The sequence below is a fragment of the Oncorhynchus keta genome, chromosome 34 (assembly GCF_023373465.1).
Source record: "Oncorhynchus keta strain PuntledgeMale-10-30-2019 chromosome 34, Oket_V2, whole genome shotgun sequence".
NCBI lineage: Eukaryota > Metazoa > Chordata > Actinopteri > Salmoniformes > Salmonidae > Oncorhynchus > Oncorhynchus keta.
This window is the reverse complement of record NC_068454.1, coordinates 48,078,030-48,091,875: the sequence shown is the minus strand read 5'-3', so window position 1 is coordinate 48,091,875 and position 13,846 is coordinate 48,078,030. Positions and strand designations below refer to the sequence as shown.

Sequence of the window (13,846 nt, the reverse complement as noted above, 5' to 3'; positions counted from 1 at the left end):
CTCCAAGCAGACTGTCATATGTCTTTTACTGAGTGGCTTCAAGCTGGCCACTCTACCATGGGTGTCCTTCTGGAAGGTTCTTCAATCTCCACAGAGGAACTCTAAAGCTCTGTCAGAGTGACCATCAGGTCACCTCCCTGACCAAAGCCCTTCTACCCCCGATTGCTAATTTTATCAGGGTGGCCAGCTCGAAGAAGAGACTTGGTGGTTCCATTTAAGAATGATGGAGGCCACTGTTTTTGGGGGCCTTCGATGCTACATAAATGTTTTGGTACCCTTCCCCAGATCTGAGCAACGACACAATCCTGTCTCTGAGCTCTACAGACAATTCATTCAAAATCATGCGATGGTTTATCTCTGACATCCATTGTCAACTGTGGGAACTTATATAGACAGCTCTGTGCTTTTCTAAATCATATCCCATCAATTGGGATATACCACAAGTACCAACCACAGGTGGACTCCAAGTTGTAGAAACATCTCAAGGTTGAACAAAGATATACTTGAGCTCAATTTCTTATAGTAAAGGCTGAATTCTTATGTAAATCAGGCATTTAAAAAAAAAACTATATATATAAATGAGTTTTCACTTTGTCATTATGGGTTATTGTGTAAAGATGAATGAGGAAAACACTTTATTTAATAAATTTCAGAATAAGGCTGTAACAAAATGTGAAAAATAAAGTGAAAAGGTCAAAGTTTGGACACGTAATTCAAGGCTTTTTCTTTCTTTTTCTTTTTTTTAGAACAGCAAAGGCAACAAAACTATGAAATAACAGGGTTTAATGTAGAAACCAAAAAAGTGTTATTTATATACAATATATTTGAGATTATACATTCGCGCTACCCTCTGCAGTGCCTTGCGGTTGAAGGACAAACAGTTGCCACACCAGGCAGTGATGCAACCCATCAGGATGCTCATGATGGTTCAGCTGTTGATTCCATGTGTGTTATTTCATAGTTTTGATGTCTTCACTATTATTCTACAGTCGTGGCCAAAAGTTTTGAGAATTACACAAATATGAATTTTCACAAGATCTGCTGCTTCCGTCTTTAGATATTTTTGTCAGATGTTACTATGGAAAACTGAAGTATAATTACAAGCATTTCATAAGTATCAAAGGCTTTTATTGACAATTACATGAAGTTGATGCAAAGAGTCAATATTTGTAGTGTTGACCCTTCTTTTTCAAAACCTCTGCAATCCGTCCTGGCATGCTGTCAATTAACTTCTGGGCAGCCCAGTCTTGCATAATCAATGCTTGGAGTTTGTCAGAATTTGTGGGGTTTTGTTAGTTCACCAGCCTCTTGACAATTAACCACAAGTTCTCAATGGGATTAAGGTCTGGGGAGTTTCCTGGCCATGGACTCAAACTATCGATGTGTTGTTCCCCGAGCCACTTAGTTATCACTTTTGCCTTATGGCAAGGTGCTCCATCATGCTGGAAAAGACACTGTTCATCACCAAACTGTTCTTGGATGGTTGGGAGAAGTTGATCTCGGAGGATGTGTTGGTACCATTCTTTATTCATGGCTTTGTTCTTAGGCAAAATTGTGAGAGCCCACTCCCTTGGCTGAGAAGCAAACCCACACATGAATGGTCTCAGGATGCCTTACAGTTGGCATGACACAGGACTGATGGTAGCGCTCACCTTGTCTTCCCCGGACAAGCTTTTTTCCGGATGCCCTAAACAATCGGAAAGGAGCTTCATCAGAGAAAATGACTTTACCCCAGTCCTGAGCAGTCCAATCACTGTACCTTTTGCAGAATATCAGTCTGTCCTGATGTTTTTCCTGGAGAGAAGTGGCTTCTTTGCTGCCCTTCTTGACACCAGGTCGTTCTCCAAAAGTATTCGCCTCACTGTGCGTTGCAGATGCACTCACACCGGCCTGCCCTTTTTGTGCAAAGCAATTATGGCACGGCACCACCCTCCTTTTGAAGCTTCCAGTCTGTTATTCGAACTCAATCAGCATGACAGAGTGATCTCCAGCCTTGTCCTCATCAACACTCACACCTGTGTTAATGAAAGAATCACTGACATGATGTTAGCTGGTCCTTTTGTAGCAGGGCTGAAATGCAGTAGAAATGTTTTTGGGGGATTCAGTTCATATGCATGGCAAAGAGGGCCTTTGCAATATATTGCAATTCATCTGATCACTCTACATAACATTCTGGAGTACATGCAAATTGCCATCATACAAACTGAGGCAGCAGACTTTGTGAAAATTAATATCTGTGTCATTCTCAAAACTTTTGGCCACGACAGTACAATGTAAAACAAAAAATAGTTTTAAAAGATAAGAAAAACACTTGAATGAGAAGGTGTTCATAAGCTTTTTACCGGTAGTGTAGTGTAGTGTATATATATATATGTTTGGGGTCACTTAGAAATAGACTGACGAGTTTCAGAAGAAAGTTCTTTGTTTCTGGTCATTTTCAGCCTGTAATCGAACCCACAAATGCTGATGCTCTAGATACTCAACTAGTCTAAAGAAGGCCAGTTTTACTGCTTCTTTAAAAAACACAGTTATCAACTGTGCTAACATAATTGCAAAAGGGTTTTCTAATGATCAATTAGCCTTTTAAAATGATAAACTTGGATTAACTAACACAACATGCCATTGGAACACAGGAGTGTGGGTGCTAATAACGGGCCTCTGTAGGCCTATTAGATATTCCATTCAAAATCTGCCTTTTCCAGCTACAATAGTCATGAACAATGTGTCAAGGTATTTCTGATCAATGTTATGTTATTTTAATGGACAAAAAAAGGTGCTTTTCTTTCGAAAATGACCAAACCTTTGAACGGTAGTACATATATCACAATTCCAATGGGTCAGAAATGTACATACACGAAAATAATTATGCCTTTAAACAGCTTGGAAAATTCCAGAAAATTATGTCATGAATTTAGAAGAAAGACTGATTGACATAATGAGTCAATTGGAGGTGTCCCTGTGGATGTATTTCAAGGCCTGCCTTCATACTCAGTGCCTCCTTGCTTGATATCATGGGAAAATCTAAATAAATCAGCCAAGACCTCAGAAAAAAATGTAGACCTCCACAATTCCGGCTCATTCTTGAAGAGAAATGTCCAAATGCATGAAGGTACCACATTCATCTGTACAAACAATAGTACGCAAGTATAAACACCATTGGACCATGCAGCCGTCATACTGCTCAGGAAGGAGACGCGTTCGGTCTCCTAGAGATGAACGTACTTTGGTGTGAAAAGTGCAAATCCCAGAACAGCAGCAAAGGACCTTGTGAAGATGCTGGAGCAAACAGGTACAAAATAATCTATATCCACAGTAAAAAAAAAAGTCCTATATCGACATAACCTGAAAGGCCGCGCAGCAAGGAAGAAGCCACTGCTCCAAAACCGCCATATAAAAAGCCAGACTACGGATTGCAACTGCACATGGGGACAAAGATCATATTTTTTGGAGAAATGTCCTTGTCTGGTGAAACAAAAATATAACTGTTTGGCCATAATAACCATCGTTATGTTTGTCTCAAAATGTCTCAAGGACATAGTCAATGTATTGGAGTGGCCATCACAAAGCCCTGACCTCAATCGTATAGAAAATGTGTGGGCAGAACTGAAAAAGCGTGTGCGAACAAGGAGGCCTACAAACCTGACTCAGTTACACCAGCTCTGTCAGGAAGAATGGGCCAAAATTATTGTGGAAGCTTGTGGAAGGCTACCCAAAACATTTGACCCAAGTTTAACAATTTAAAGGCAATGCTACCCAAAACTAATTGAGTGCATGTAAACTTCTGACCCAATGGGAATGTGATGAAAAAAATAAAAGCTGAAATAAATCACTCTCTACTATTATTCTGACATTTCACATTCTTAAAATAAAGTGGTGATCCTAACTGACCCCAAAAAATGGAATTTTTACTAGAATTAAATGTCAGGAATTGTGAAAAACAGTTTAACTGCATTTGGCTAAGGTGTATGTAAACTTCTGACATCAACTGTGTATCATATTAATGCAAAAGCAGCTTTATGCTGAGAGCCCAGTGTTTCTTCTACTATTACTTGAGCGAGACGCCCTGGCCTGAACCCAGACCTGTTTGTGTGTATGTTTGGGCTAAACAGAATATTTGGGATCTGGCTAGGAGGATGGTCTACGGTAGTTAATCTGAACTGGTTTTGCATCGGGACCCAAATTGAACCAGGTTGTCTCAAACGCAGACACCTTAACTATACTGAAGAAAAATAATTCAGAGATCAAATTATGAAAAACTGAGTTTAAATGTATTTGGCAAAATTGTATGTAAACTTCCGACTTCAACTCTGTGTGGGTGCGTGCGTGCGTCCGTGCGTACACACGTATATACATATATATACACTGCTCAAAAAAATAAAGGGAACACAAACAATGTAACTCCAAGTAAATCACCCTTCTGTGAAATCAAACTGTCCACTTAGGGAGCAACACTGATTGACAATAAATGTCACATGCTGTTGTGCAAATGGAATAGACAACAGGTGGAAATTATAGGCTATTAGCAAGACACCCCCCAATAAAGGAGTGGTTCTGCAGGTGGTGACCACAGACCACTTCTCAGTTCCCATGCTTCCTGGCTGATGTTTTGGTCACTTTTGAATGCTGGCGGTGCTTTCACTCTAGTGGTACCATGAGACGGAGTCTACAACCCACACAAGTAGCTCAGGTAGGGCAGCTCATCCAGGATGGTACATCAATGCGAGCTGTGGCAAGAAGGTTTGCTGTGTCTGTCAGTGTAGTGTCCAGAGCATGGAGGCGCTACCAGGAGACAGGTCAGTACATCAGGAGACGTGGAGGAGGCCGTAGGAGGGCAACAACCCAGCAGCAGGACAGCTACCTCCGCCTTTGTGCAAGGAGGAGCAGGAGGAGCGCTGCCAGAGCCCTGCAAAATAACCTCCAGCAGGCCACAAATGTGCATGTGTCTGCTCAAACGGTCAGAATCAGACTCCATGAGGGTGGTATGAGGGCCCAACGTCCACAGGTGGGGGTTGTGCTTACAGCCCAACACCGTGCAGGACGTGTGGCATTTGCCAGAGAACACCAAAATTGGCAAATTTGCCACTGGCGCCCTGTGCTCTTCACAGATGAAAGCAGGTTCACACTGAGCACATGTGACACACGTGACAGTCTGGAGACGCCGTGGAGAACGTTCTGCTGCCTGCAACATCCTCCAGCATGACCGGTTTGGCGGTGGGTCAGTCATGGTGTGGGGTGGCATTTCTTTGGGGGGTCCGCACAGCCCTCCATGTGCTCGCCAGAGGTAGTCTGACTGCCATTAGGTACCGAAATGAGATCCTCAGGCCCCTTGTGAGACCATATGCTGGTGCGGTTGGCCCTGGGTTCCTCCTAATGCAAGACAATGCAAGACAATGCAAGACCTCATGTGGCTGGAGTGTGCCAGCAGTTCCTGCAAGAGAAAGGCATTGATGCTATGGACTGGCCCGCCCGTTCCCCAGACCTGAATCCAATTGAGCACATCTGGGACATCATGTCTCGCTCCATCCACCAACGCCACGTTGCACCACTAACTGTCCAGGAGTTGGCGGATGCTTTAGTCCAGGTCTGGGAGGAGATCCCTCAGGAGACCATCCGCCACCTCATCAGGAGCATGCCCAGGCGTTGTAGGGAGGTCATACAGGCACGTTTAAGGACATTACATCAAAATTGGATCAGCCTGTAGTGTGGTTTTCCACTTTAATTTTGAGTGTGACTCCAAATACAGACCTCCATGGGTTGATAATTTGATTTCCATTGATCATTTTTGTGTGATTTTGTTGTCAGCACATTCAGCTATGTAAAGAAAAAAGTATTTAATACGAATATTTCATTCATTCTGATCTAGGATGTGTTATTTTAGTGTCCCCTTTATTTTGTTTGAGCAGTGTATATACATACATATATATATATATACACATACATATATATATATATACACACACATGTATCCACACACACAATTATGATCCGGTGTCGATATGAGTCTTACTCTTCAAGGGAGAGAGAGGAGAATGGGTGAGCGGACGGCTGTGTAAACGAGGAGGACAGCCTGTTTGGTGGGGTGTGAGACAGACCAAAGAGGGGCGGGGCGGTGCCCGTTTGAATTAAGGATAGTGAATTGGAAGACCGGCTGTTGTACCTGTGTGCTTGTCCCGCTTATGCCTTAGGGGTCTGAGTCTGACTAGGGCCTGCTCACGCTGGTTCATTAATATGGGGCCAGGGAAAACAATGGGGCCTGGGAGGGAGAAAGAAACTTTCACATGCATGGACACAGAAGGGTCACAGATTGGGAGAGATACACAATTGTCACACTGCAGCATAACAACTACTACAACAATAGCACAACACACTGCAAAATCACAAACACACACAAGCCAACGGGAAAAATCACAAGGGCAAAACACTGAAATATGGGAAACACAATAATAGCAAGGACCAGGTCAGAGCACTGTCTTTCCATGCCTTGTATTGTTTATGGCCCCACCCAGGTCACTGCACCCATCAACACACACACCAGCCACCAAACCTACACTAGCAAACACACACACCCTCCCCTTGTCACGATTCCCTCCTAGTAGTTGATGTTTTGGCTTTCCTCCTCCCCAATCACCCAAACACCTTCCACTATCCCCTTATATCCTATCCCCTATTTCCTACCCCTTTGTCCCAATCCCTTTCCATCCCATATTTCTTCCCTGCTTCAGCCTTTTCTCCATCCCAAACACAAACCCAACCCTATACCGTATCCCCTATCGATTCCTTGCCCGTACCTCGTCCCTCTTCCAGCCGGTGTCGGCGGTTGATCCGCTGACGTTTCTCCTCCTGCCGGATCTGGATGTGCTCTTCGATGTTGACTCCTGGGGGGGGGGGGACAGGCACAGCTGAAACACACACCGCCCCGCGGGAGAGAGAACCAGGTGGAGGAGAGACAGAGACAACACACAACGTGGATGAATGGAGGGAGGAGACGACGACATGGAGAAGCGATGCATCTTCACATAGGATAGAATGACGTAAACCCATTACCTTGAAACTGACATGAGGTCAGTTTCCTGTTTCATTAGCCTCGACATCCTAACTAAATCACGCTAAATTGTTTAACATTACTAATTTAGTCTGGCATCCTCCAATAGAGGCACTTGGCCTGGCAAAAAAAGTCCTATCAGAAATTATGGGCTGGTTGGTCTGATGATGTGATCCGCTTACAAATACATTTCATACAAAAACCCTCATTGCAGATGAGTACAAATTGATTAAATGTCCGGGGGTATCGTTGGACGGGGCCACAGTGTCTCCCGACCCTTCCTGTCTCAGCCTCCAGTATATATGCTGTAGTAGTTTGTGTGTCGGGGGGCTAGGGTCAGTCTGTTATATCTGGAATATTTCTCCTGTCTTATCCGGTGCCGTGCGAGAATGTAAGTATGCTCTCTCTAATTCTCTATTTCTTTCTCTCTCGGAGGAGGAACTGAGCCCTAGGACCATGCCTCAGGACTACCTGGCATGATGACTCCTTGGTGTCCCCAGTCCACCTGGCCATGCTGCTGCTCCAGTTTCAACTGTTCTGCCTGCGGCTATGGAACCCTGACTTGTGCTACCTGTCCCAGACCTGCTGTTTTCAACTCTCTAGAGACAGCAGGAGCAGTAGACATACTCTCAATGATCGGCTATGAAAAGCCAACTGACATTTACTCCTGAGGTGCTGACCTGTTGCACCCTCGACAACCACTGTGATAATTATTATTTGACCCTGCTCGTCATTTATGAACATTTGAACAGCTTGGCCATGTTCTGTTATAATCTCCACCCGGCACAGCCAGAAAAGGACTGGCCACCCCTCATAGCCTGGTTCCTCTCTAGGTTTCTTCCTAGGTTCTGGCCTTTCCAGGCAGCTTTTCCTAGCCACTATGCTTCTACACCTGCAATGCTTGTTGTTTGGGGTTTTAGGCTGGGTTTCTGTACAGCACTTTGTGACATAAGCTGATGTAAGAAGGGCTTCATAAATAAATTTGATTGATTTAAATCAATTTGATTGATTAAATGACGGCAATGCCAGACTGGATTGGTGAAGTGAAATAATAGTGCATTATAACGAGACTCAGTTTGAATTCCAAGGCTACAGTTTCACCCACTTATCCTAGATCTAAGGGGCAGCATCGATCTTGAGCTATGGATGAAGAAAAACAAGACAGACGTGCTACTAGCTAGCTGAAGTCGGAAGTTTACATACACTTAGGTTGGAGTCATTAAAACTACTTTTTTCAACCACTCCACAAATTTCTTGTTAACAAACTATAGTTTTGGCAAGTCAGTTAGGACATCTACTTTGTGCATGACAGAAGTACCAACAACTGCCTACAGACAGATTATTTCACTTAATCACAATTCCAGTGGGTCAGAAGTTTACATACACTAAATTGACTGTGCCTTTAAACAGCTTGTAAAATTCCAGAAAATTATGTCATGGCTTCAGAAGCATCGGATAGGCTGATTGACATCATTTGAGTCAATTGGAAGTGTACCTGTGGATGTATTTCAAGGCCTACCTTCAAACATAGTGCCTCTTTCCTTGACGTCATGAGAAAATCAAAAGAAATCAGCCAAAAAATAGAAAGGTAGACCTCAACAAGTCTGGTTCATCCTTGGGAGCAATTTCCAAATGCCTGAAGGTACCACGTTCATCTGTACAAACAATAGCAAGCATGTATAAACACCATGGGACCACGCAGCTGTCATACCGCTCAGGAAGGACATGCATTCTGTCTCCTAGAGATGAACGTACTTTGGTGAGAAGTGTAAATCAATCCCAGAACAACAGCAAATGACCTTGTGTAGATGCTGGAGGAAACAGGTACAAAATAATCTATATCCACAGTAAAACAAGTCCTATATCTACATAACCTGAAAGGTCGCTCAGCAAGGAAGAAGCCACTGCTCCAAAACCGCCACAAAAAAAAAGCCAGAATACGGATTGCAACTGCACATGTAGACAAAGATCATACTTTTTGGAGAAATGTCCTCTGGTCTGATGAAACTGTTTGCCATAATGACTATCGTTATGTTTGGAGGAAACATAACGATGGCTTGCAAGCCGAAAAACACCATCCCAACCGTGAAGTATGGGGGTGGCAGCATCATGTTGTGGCGGTGCTTTGCTGCAGGAGGGACTGGTGCACTTCACAAAATAAATGGCATCATAAGGTAGGACAATTATGTGGATATATTGAAGCAACATCAAGACATCAGTCAGGAAGTTAAAGCTTGGTCGCAAATGGGTCTTCAAAATTAACAATGACCCCAAGCATACCACCAAAATGGCTTAAGGACAACATAGTCAAGGTATTGGAGTGGCCATCACAAAGCCCTGACGTCAATTGTATAGAAAATGTGTGGGCAGAACTGAAAAAGTGTGTGCGAACAAGGAGGCCTACAAACCTGACTCAGTTACACCAGCTCTGTCAGGAGGAATGGGCCAAAATTCACCCAACATTTTGTGGGAAGCTTGTGGAAGGCTACCCGAAACATTTGACCCAAGTTAAACAATTTCAGGGCAATGCTACCAAATACTAATTGAGAGTATGTAAACTTCTGACCCAATGGGAATGTGATTAAAGAAATAAAAGTTTAAATAAATCACTCCACTATTATTCTGACATTTCACATTCTTAAAATAAAGTGGTGATCCTAACTGACCTAAGATAGGGACTTTTTACGAGGATTAAATGTCAGGATTTGTGAAAAACGAGTTTAAATGCATTTGGCTAAGGTGTATGTAAACTTAAACCGACATCAACTGTGTATCATATTAATGCAAAAGCAGCTTTATGCTGAGAGCCCAGTGTTTCTTCTACTATTACTTGAGCTAGACGCCCTGGCCTAATCCCAGACCTGTTTGCGTGTATGTTTGGGCTAAACAACAGATTTGGGATCTGGCTAAGGAGGATGGTCTACGGTAGTTAATCTCAACTGGTTTTATAAATTATTATAAACATATCCTTGACTCATATATATATATATATAAGGATGTGTTTATAATTCTACAAATTCCTAGAAAAAACATAGGCCTACAGCCTATTTTAGTTTCCCTTACAATAAAAACATGACAGAGTAATCCATTTGAACAAACGTATTTGTAGATTCAATTAGTAATAGATGTATAGTAATTAACTTCTTCGATATAGGGGGCGCTCTTTTAATTTTTGGATTAAAAAAGCGTTCCAGTTTTAAACAAGATATTTTGTCACGAAAAGATGCTCGACTATGCATATAATTGACAGCTTTGGAAAGAAAACACTGACGTTTCCAAAACTGCAAAGATATTATCTGTAAGTGCCACAGAACTGATGCTACAGGCGAAACCAAGATGAAATTTCAAACAGGAAGTGCACCAGATTTTGAAGGCGCTGTGTTCCAATGTCTCCTTATATGGCTGTGAATGCGCCAGGAATGAGCTTACACTTTGTCGTTTCCCCAAGGTGTCTGCATTATTGTGACGTATTTGTAGGCATATCATTGGAAGATTGACCATTGTACACTACATCTACCAGGTGCTCACTTGGTGTCCTGAGTCTCAATTATTGCATAATCTCCAGCTGCGTGTATTTTTCCATTTGCTTCCGAGGACAAACCCAACTGCCACGAATGATTTATCATCGAATAGGTACGTGAAAAACACCTTGAGGATTGATTCTAAACAACGTTTGCCATGTTTCTGTCGATATTATGGAGTTAATTTGGAAAAACGTTTGGCGTTGTAATGACTGAATTGTCTGGTTTTTTTCTTAGCCAAACGTGATGAACAAAAAGGGGCGATTTTTCCTACACAAAATCCTTTTGGGAAAAATGAACATTTGCAATCTAACTGAGAATCTCCTCATTGAAAACATCCGAAGTTCTTCAAAGGTAAATGATTTTATTTGAATGCTTTTCTTGTTTTTGTGAAAATGTTGCCTGCTGAATGCTAGGCGTAATGCTATGCTAGCTATCAATACTCTTACACAAATGCTTGTGTAGCTATGGTTGAAAAGCATATTTTGAAAATCTGAGATGACAGTGTTGTTAACAAAAGGCTAAGCTTGTGAGTGAATATATTTCATTTCATTTGCGATTTTCATGAATAGTTAACGTTGAGTTATGGTAATGAGCTTGAGGCTATGATTACACTCCCAGATACGGGATTGCCCTGGCGCAAGAAGTTTATAAAGTCCAGTTACAGCCTCTTTTGACAAAGTAGAAATTAAAAAGATAATGTGAAATTATTTTCTATATTCCTAAACAAAAGCACCAGTACAATAACAATTGTAAAGGATTAATTCCATAAATAAATTGCATATTCATTTAATTTTACATTCATCATGTTACTATTACTAATTGCTTAGTAGCCATAACAATGCTGCTGTGCGAGTGGTCATGTACTGAATGCATGGACAACATGGATATCTAGGAAAAAGTATACATTTGGAAATAGAGCTTCACCTCTTGAATTATGAGAGTTATTTGACAAAGGTAAGTGCAACAGACACTGCCGAACATGCTCTTTCTGATACTATATAGAAATCAAAATGTTTTACCTGCATGCGACGCTGAAGGAGGATATGATTAAGTGATGCTCCTCTCCATGTAAATTACAAGATGTGCCCATTTCTTCATGTACAATTTGACAACTGATAGGCATAATATTGTCACTGATCAGATTGTCAATTTAATTTTGTCTATAGGCTAACTCTTACTATGTGTGACATTATTTTTGGTATAGTTTAGATGTAGTTTCGATGGGCCAGCTGTGAAGGCTGACTGGCATCGTTTGTTTTCCGCTCATCAACTTGGATAGAGTCAAGGATATGTTTTGCAATAACCTAAAGGCCTACTACAACACAGCATGTTTTAATTTCCCTTACAATAAATTGGATTAGTAATGGAGCTACAGTAAATAAAAGAGTCAAGAACGATATCAACCCGCAATGTGCTCGGTCAAATTATTAACATGATAAATAGGCATAACAAACTCATCACTACACTATTACTGTTCTAAATTAAATCTACCTCTTCACCCTCATCATTCAGTTAGAAATCATTTAAATTCAATTGTAAAGTAACTTGCACAATTATCGCCCATTCGGTCTATTTCTCATTCACTCAGTGGGCTGGCATCGTTTGCTTCGCTGAATCGAGTCAAGGATAAATGTTTAACATTATTCTAAAGGACTACTGCAACAAGTAGCATGTTTATGTTGCCCTTACAATAAATTAGCTTAGTAAGAGTTATAGTTAATAAAACAGTTCCATAACAGTTTCTTTTTACAAAGTAAAACTTAAGAGAATGGTATCAACCCCTAAGGAGCACTGTCAAAATGTTTGCTGCTGATAAATAGGCATAACAAACCCATGACACTGTAGTCTATCTAAATTAAATCAACCTCTTTACCCTCCTTATTTTCAGTTAGGCCTAATTTAAATTAGATTTTAAAGGTGCCAATACAGCCCATTTAACAATTTGTCATTCATTCAGTGAGAAGAGAAAGGCGCATTAGCGCCTGGCTGGGTACCAATGTCCTACAGCACATTGTCTTGGTGGGTTAAGTTAGGAATAGGTGTGAAACAAGGTTCTGAACCTTTTTCTGTTTGTGATTTCTGGAAAATGAGAAGTGTAAAATACAAACATTTAGGAATTCAGGGAAGGTGCTGGACGTAGCATTTTTTGGGGGCTGATATTTTTTTAGGGCGTTGGCCTACGGCGGTTCTAGTGTTAAATTCAGATTGGGGAATACATATTTTTACTCAGACACCTGCGACCCATTCAAAACTTCCTGCGACCCAAACCACCAGTTGAGAATCGCTGGTCTAGGGCAGGGCAGTAATTGCGGCTCATGGGCCACATCGGGATTTAAAAATTCAACGGAGGGCCTCGTTTTTTTTGTGTTATCGTTGCTCTGTTGGTCCTAACCGCAAATAGCAGACAGAACTGTGGTTACATGCTGTTATTTAGCTTGCGCCTGGTCTCGGGAAAACATTGGCTGAGACACGTAGCTATGGTAAAGCAGTATGCTGACATGGAATGACAGACAAAATAGAAATAAAAGAAGCGGACAACAGCAATGGCTTGTAACTCGTGACAGAGTGCCTTCAGTAAGTATGCACACACCCCTTGACATTTTACACATTTTGATGTGTTACAGCCTGAATTTAAACTGGATTCAATTTTGATTTGTTGTAACTGGCCTACACACAGTACCCTATAATGTCAAAGTGGAATGATGTTTTTCAAAATATTTACAAATGACACTCAACAAAAATATAAAAACGCAACATTTTCAAAGGCTTTACTGAGATACAGTTCGTATAAGGCACTCACAGTCAATTTAAATAAATGCATTAGGCCCTAATCTACGGATTTCACATGACTGGGAAAATGATCATACGCATCTGTCGGTCGCAGACAGCTTAAAAGAAAAGGGCTGGAGCGTGGATCAGAAAACCAGTCAGTATCTGGTGTGACCACCATTTGCCCCATGCAGCACGACATATCCTTTGCAAAGTTGATCAGGCTGTTGATTGCGGCATTGGAATGTTGTGCCGCTCCTCTTCAATGGCTGTGCGAAGTTGCTGGATATATGCAGTACATGATCCAGAGCATTCCAAACATGCATCTGTGGCTTTGTGTTGTGTGACAAAACCGCACATTTTAGAGTGGCCTTTTATTATCCACAGCACAAGGTGTACCTGTGTAAGGATCATGCTGTTTAATCTGCTTCTTGATATGTCAAACCTGTCAATTGGATGGATTATCTTGGCAAAGAAGAAATGTAAAGAGATTTTTGAGAGAAATCAGCTT

The 13,846-nt window shown here is 41.6% G+C and overlaps 1 protein-coding gene across 23 annotated transcripts in view; it reads right to left on the bottom strand.

The window, feature by feature from the left end:
- Positions 1–13,846, bottom strand: part of LOC118367218 (E3 ubiquitin-protein ligase MYCBP2-like) — a 307,475-nt gene that overhangs the window by 202,223 nt on the left and 91,406 nt on the right. For 17 of the 23 annotated variants that reach the window (XM_035750395.2, XM_035750391.2, XM_035750396.2 and 14 more), the window contains exons 17-18: positions 6,789–6,899; positions 6,158–6,253 (exon numbers count right to left, since the gene is read on the bottom strand). The exons of 1 other annotated variant lie outside the window; for it this stretch is intronic. In XM_035750395.2, coding sequence (XP_035606288.1) covers positions 6,158–6,253; positions 6,789–6,899 — 207 coding nt within the window. The remainder of the gene's footprint in view (positions 1–6,157; positions 6,254–6,788; positions 6,900–13,846) is intronic. 5 more of the 23 variants (XM_035750394.2, XM_035750411.2, XM_035750415.2 and 2 more) reach the window with 3 other exon arrangements.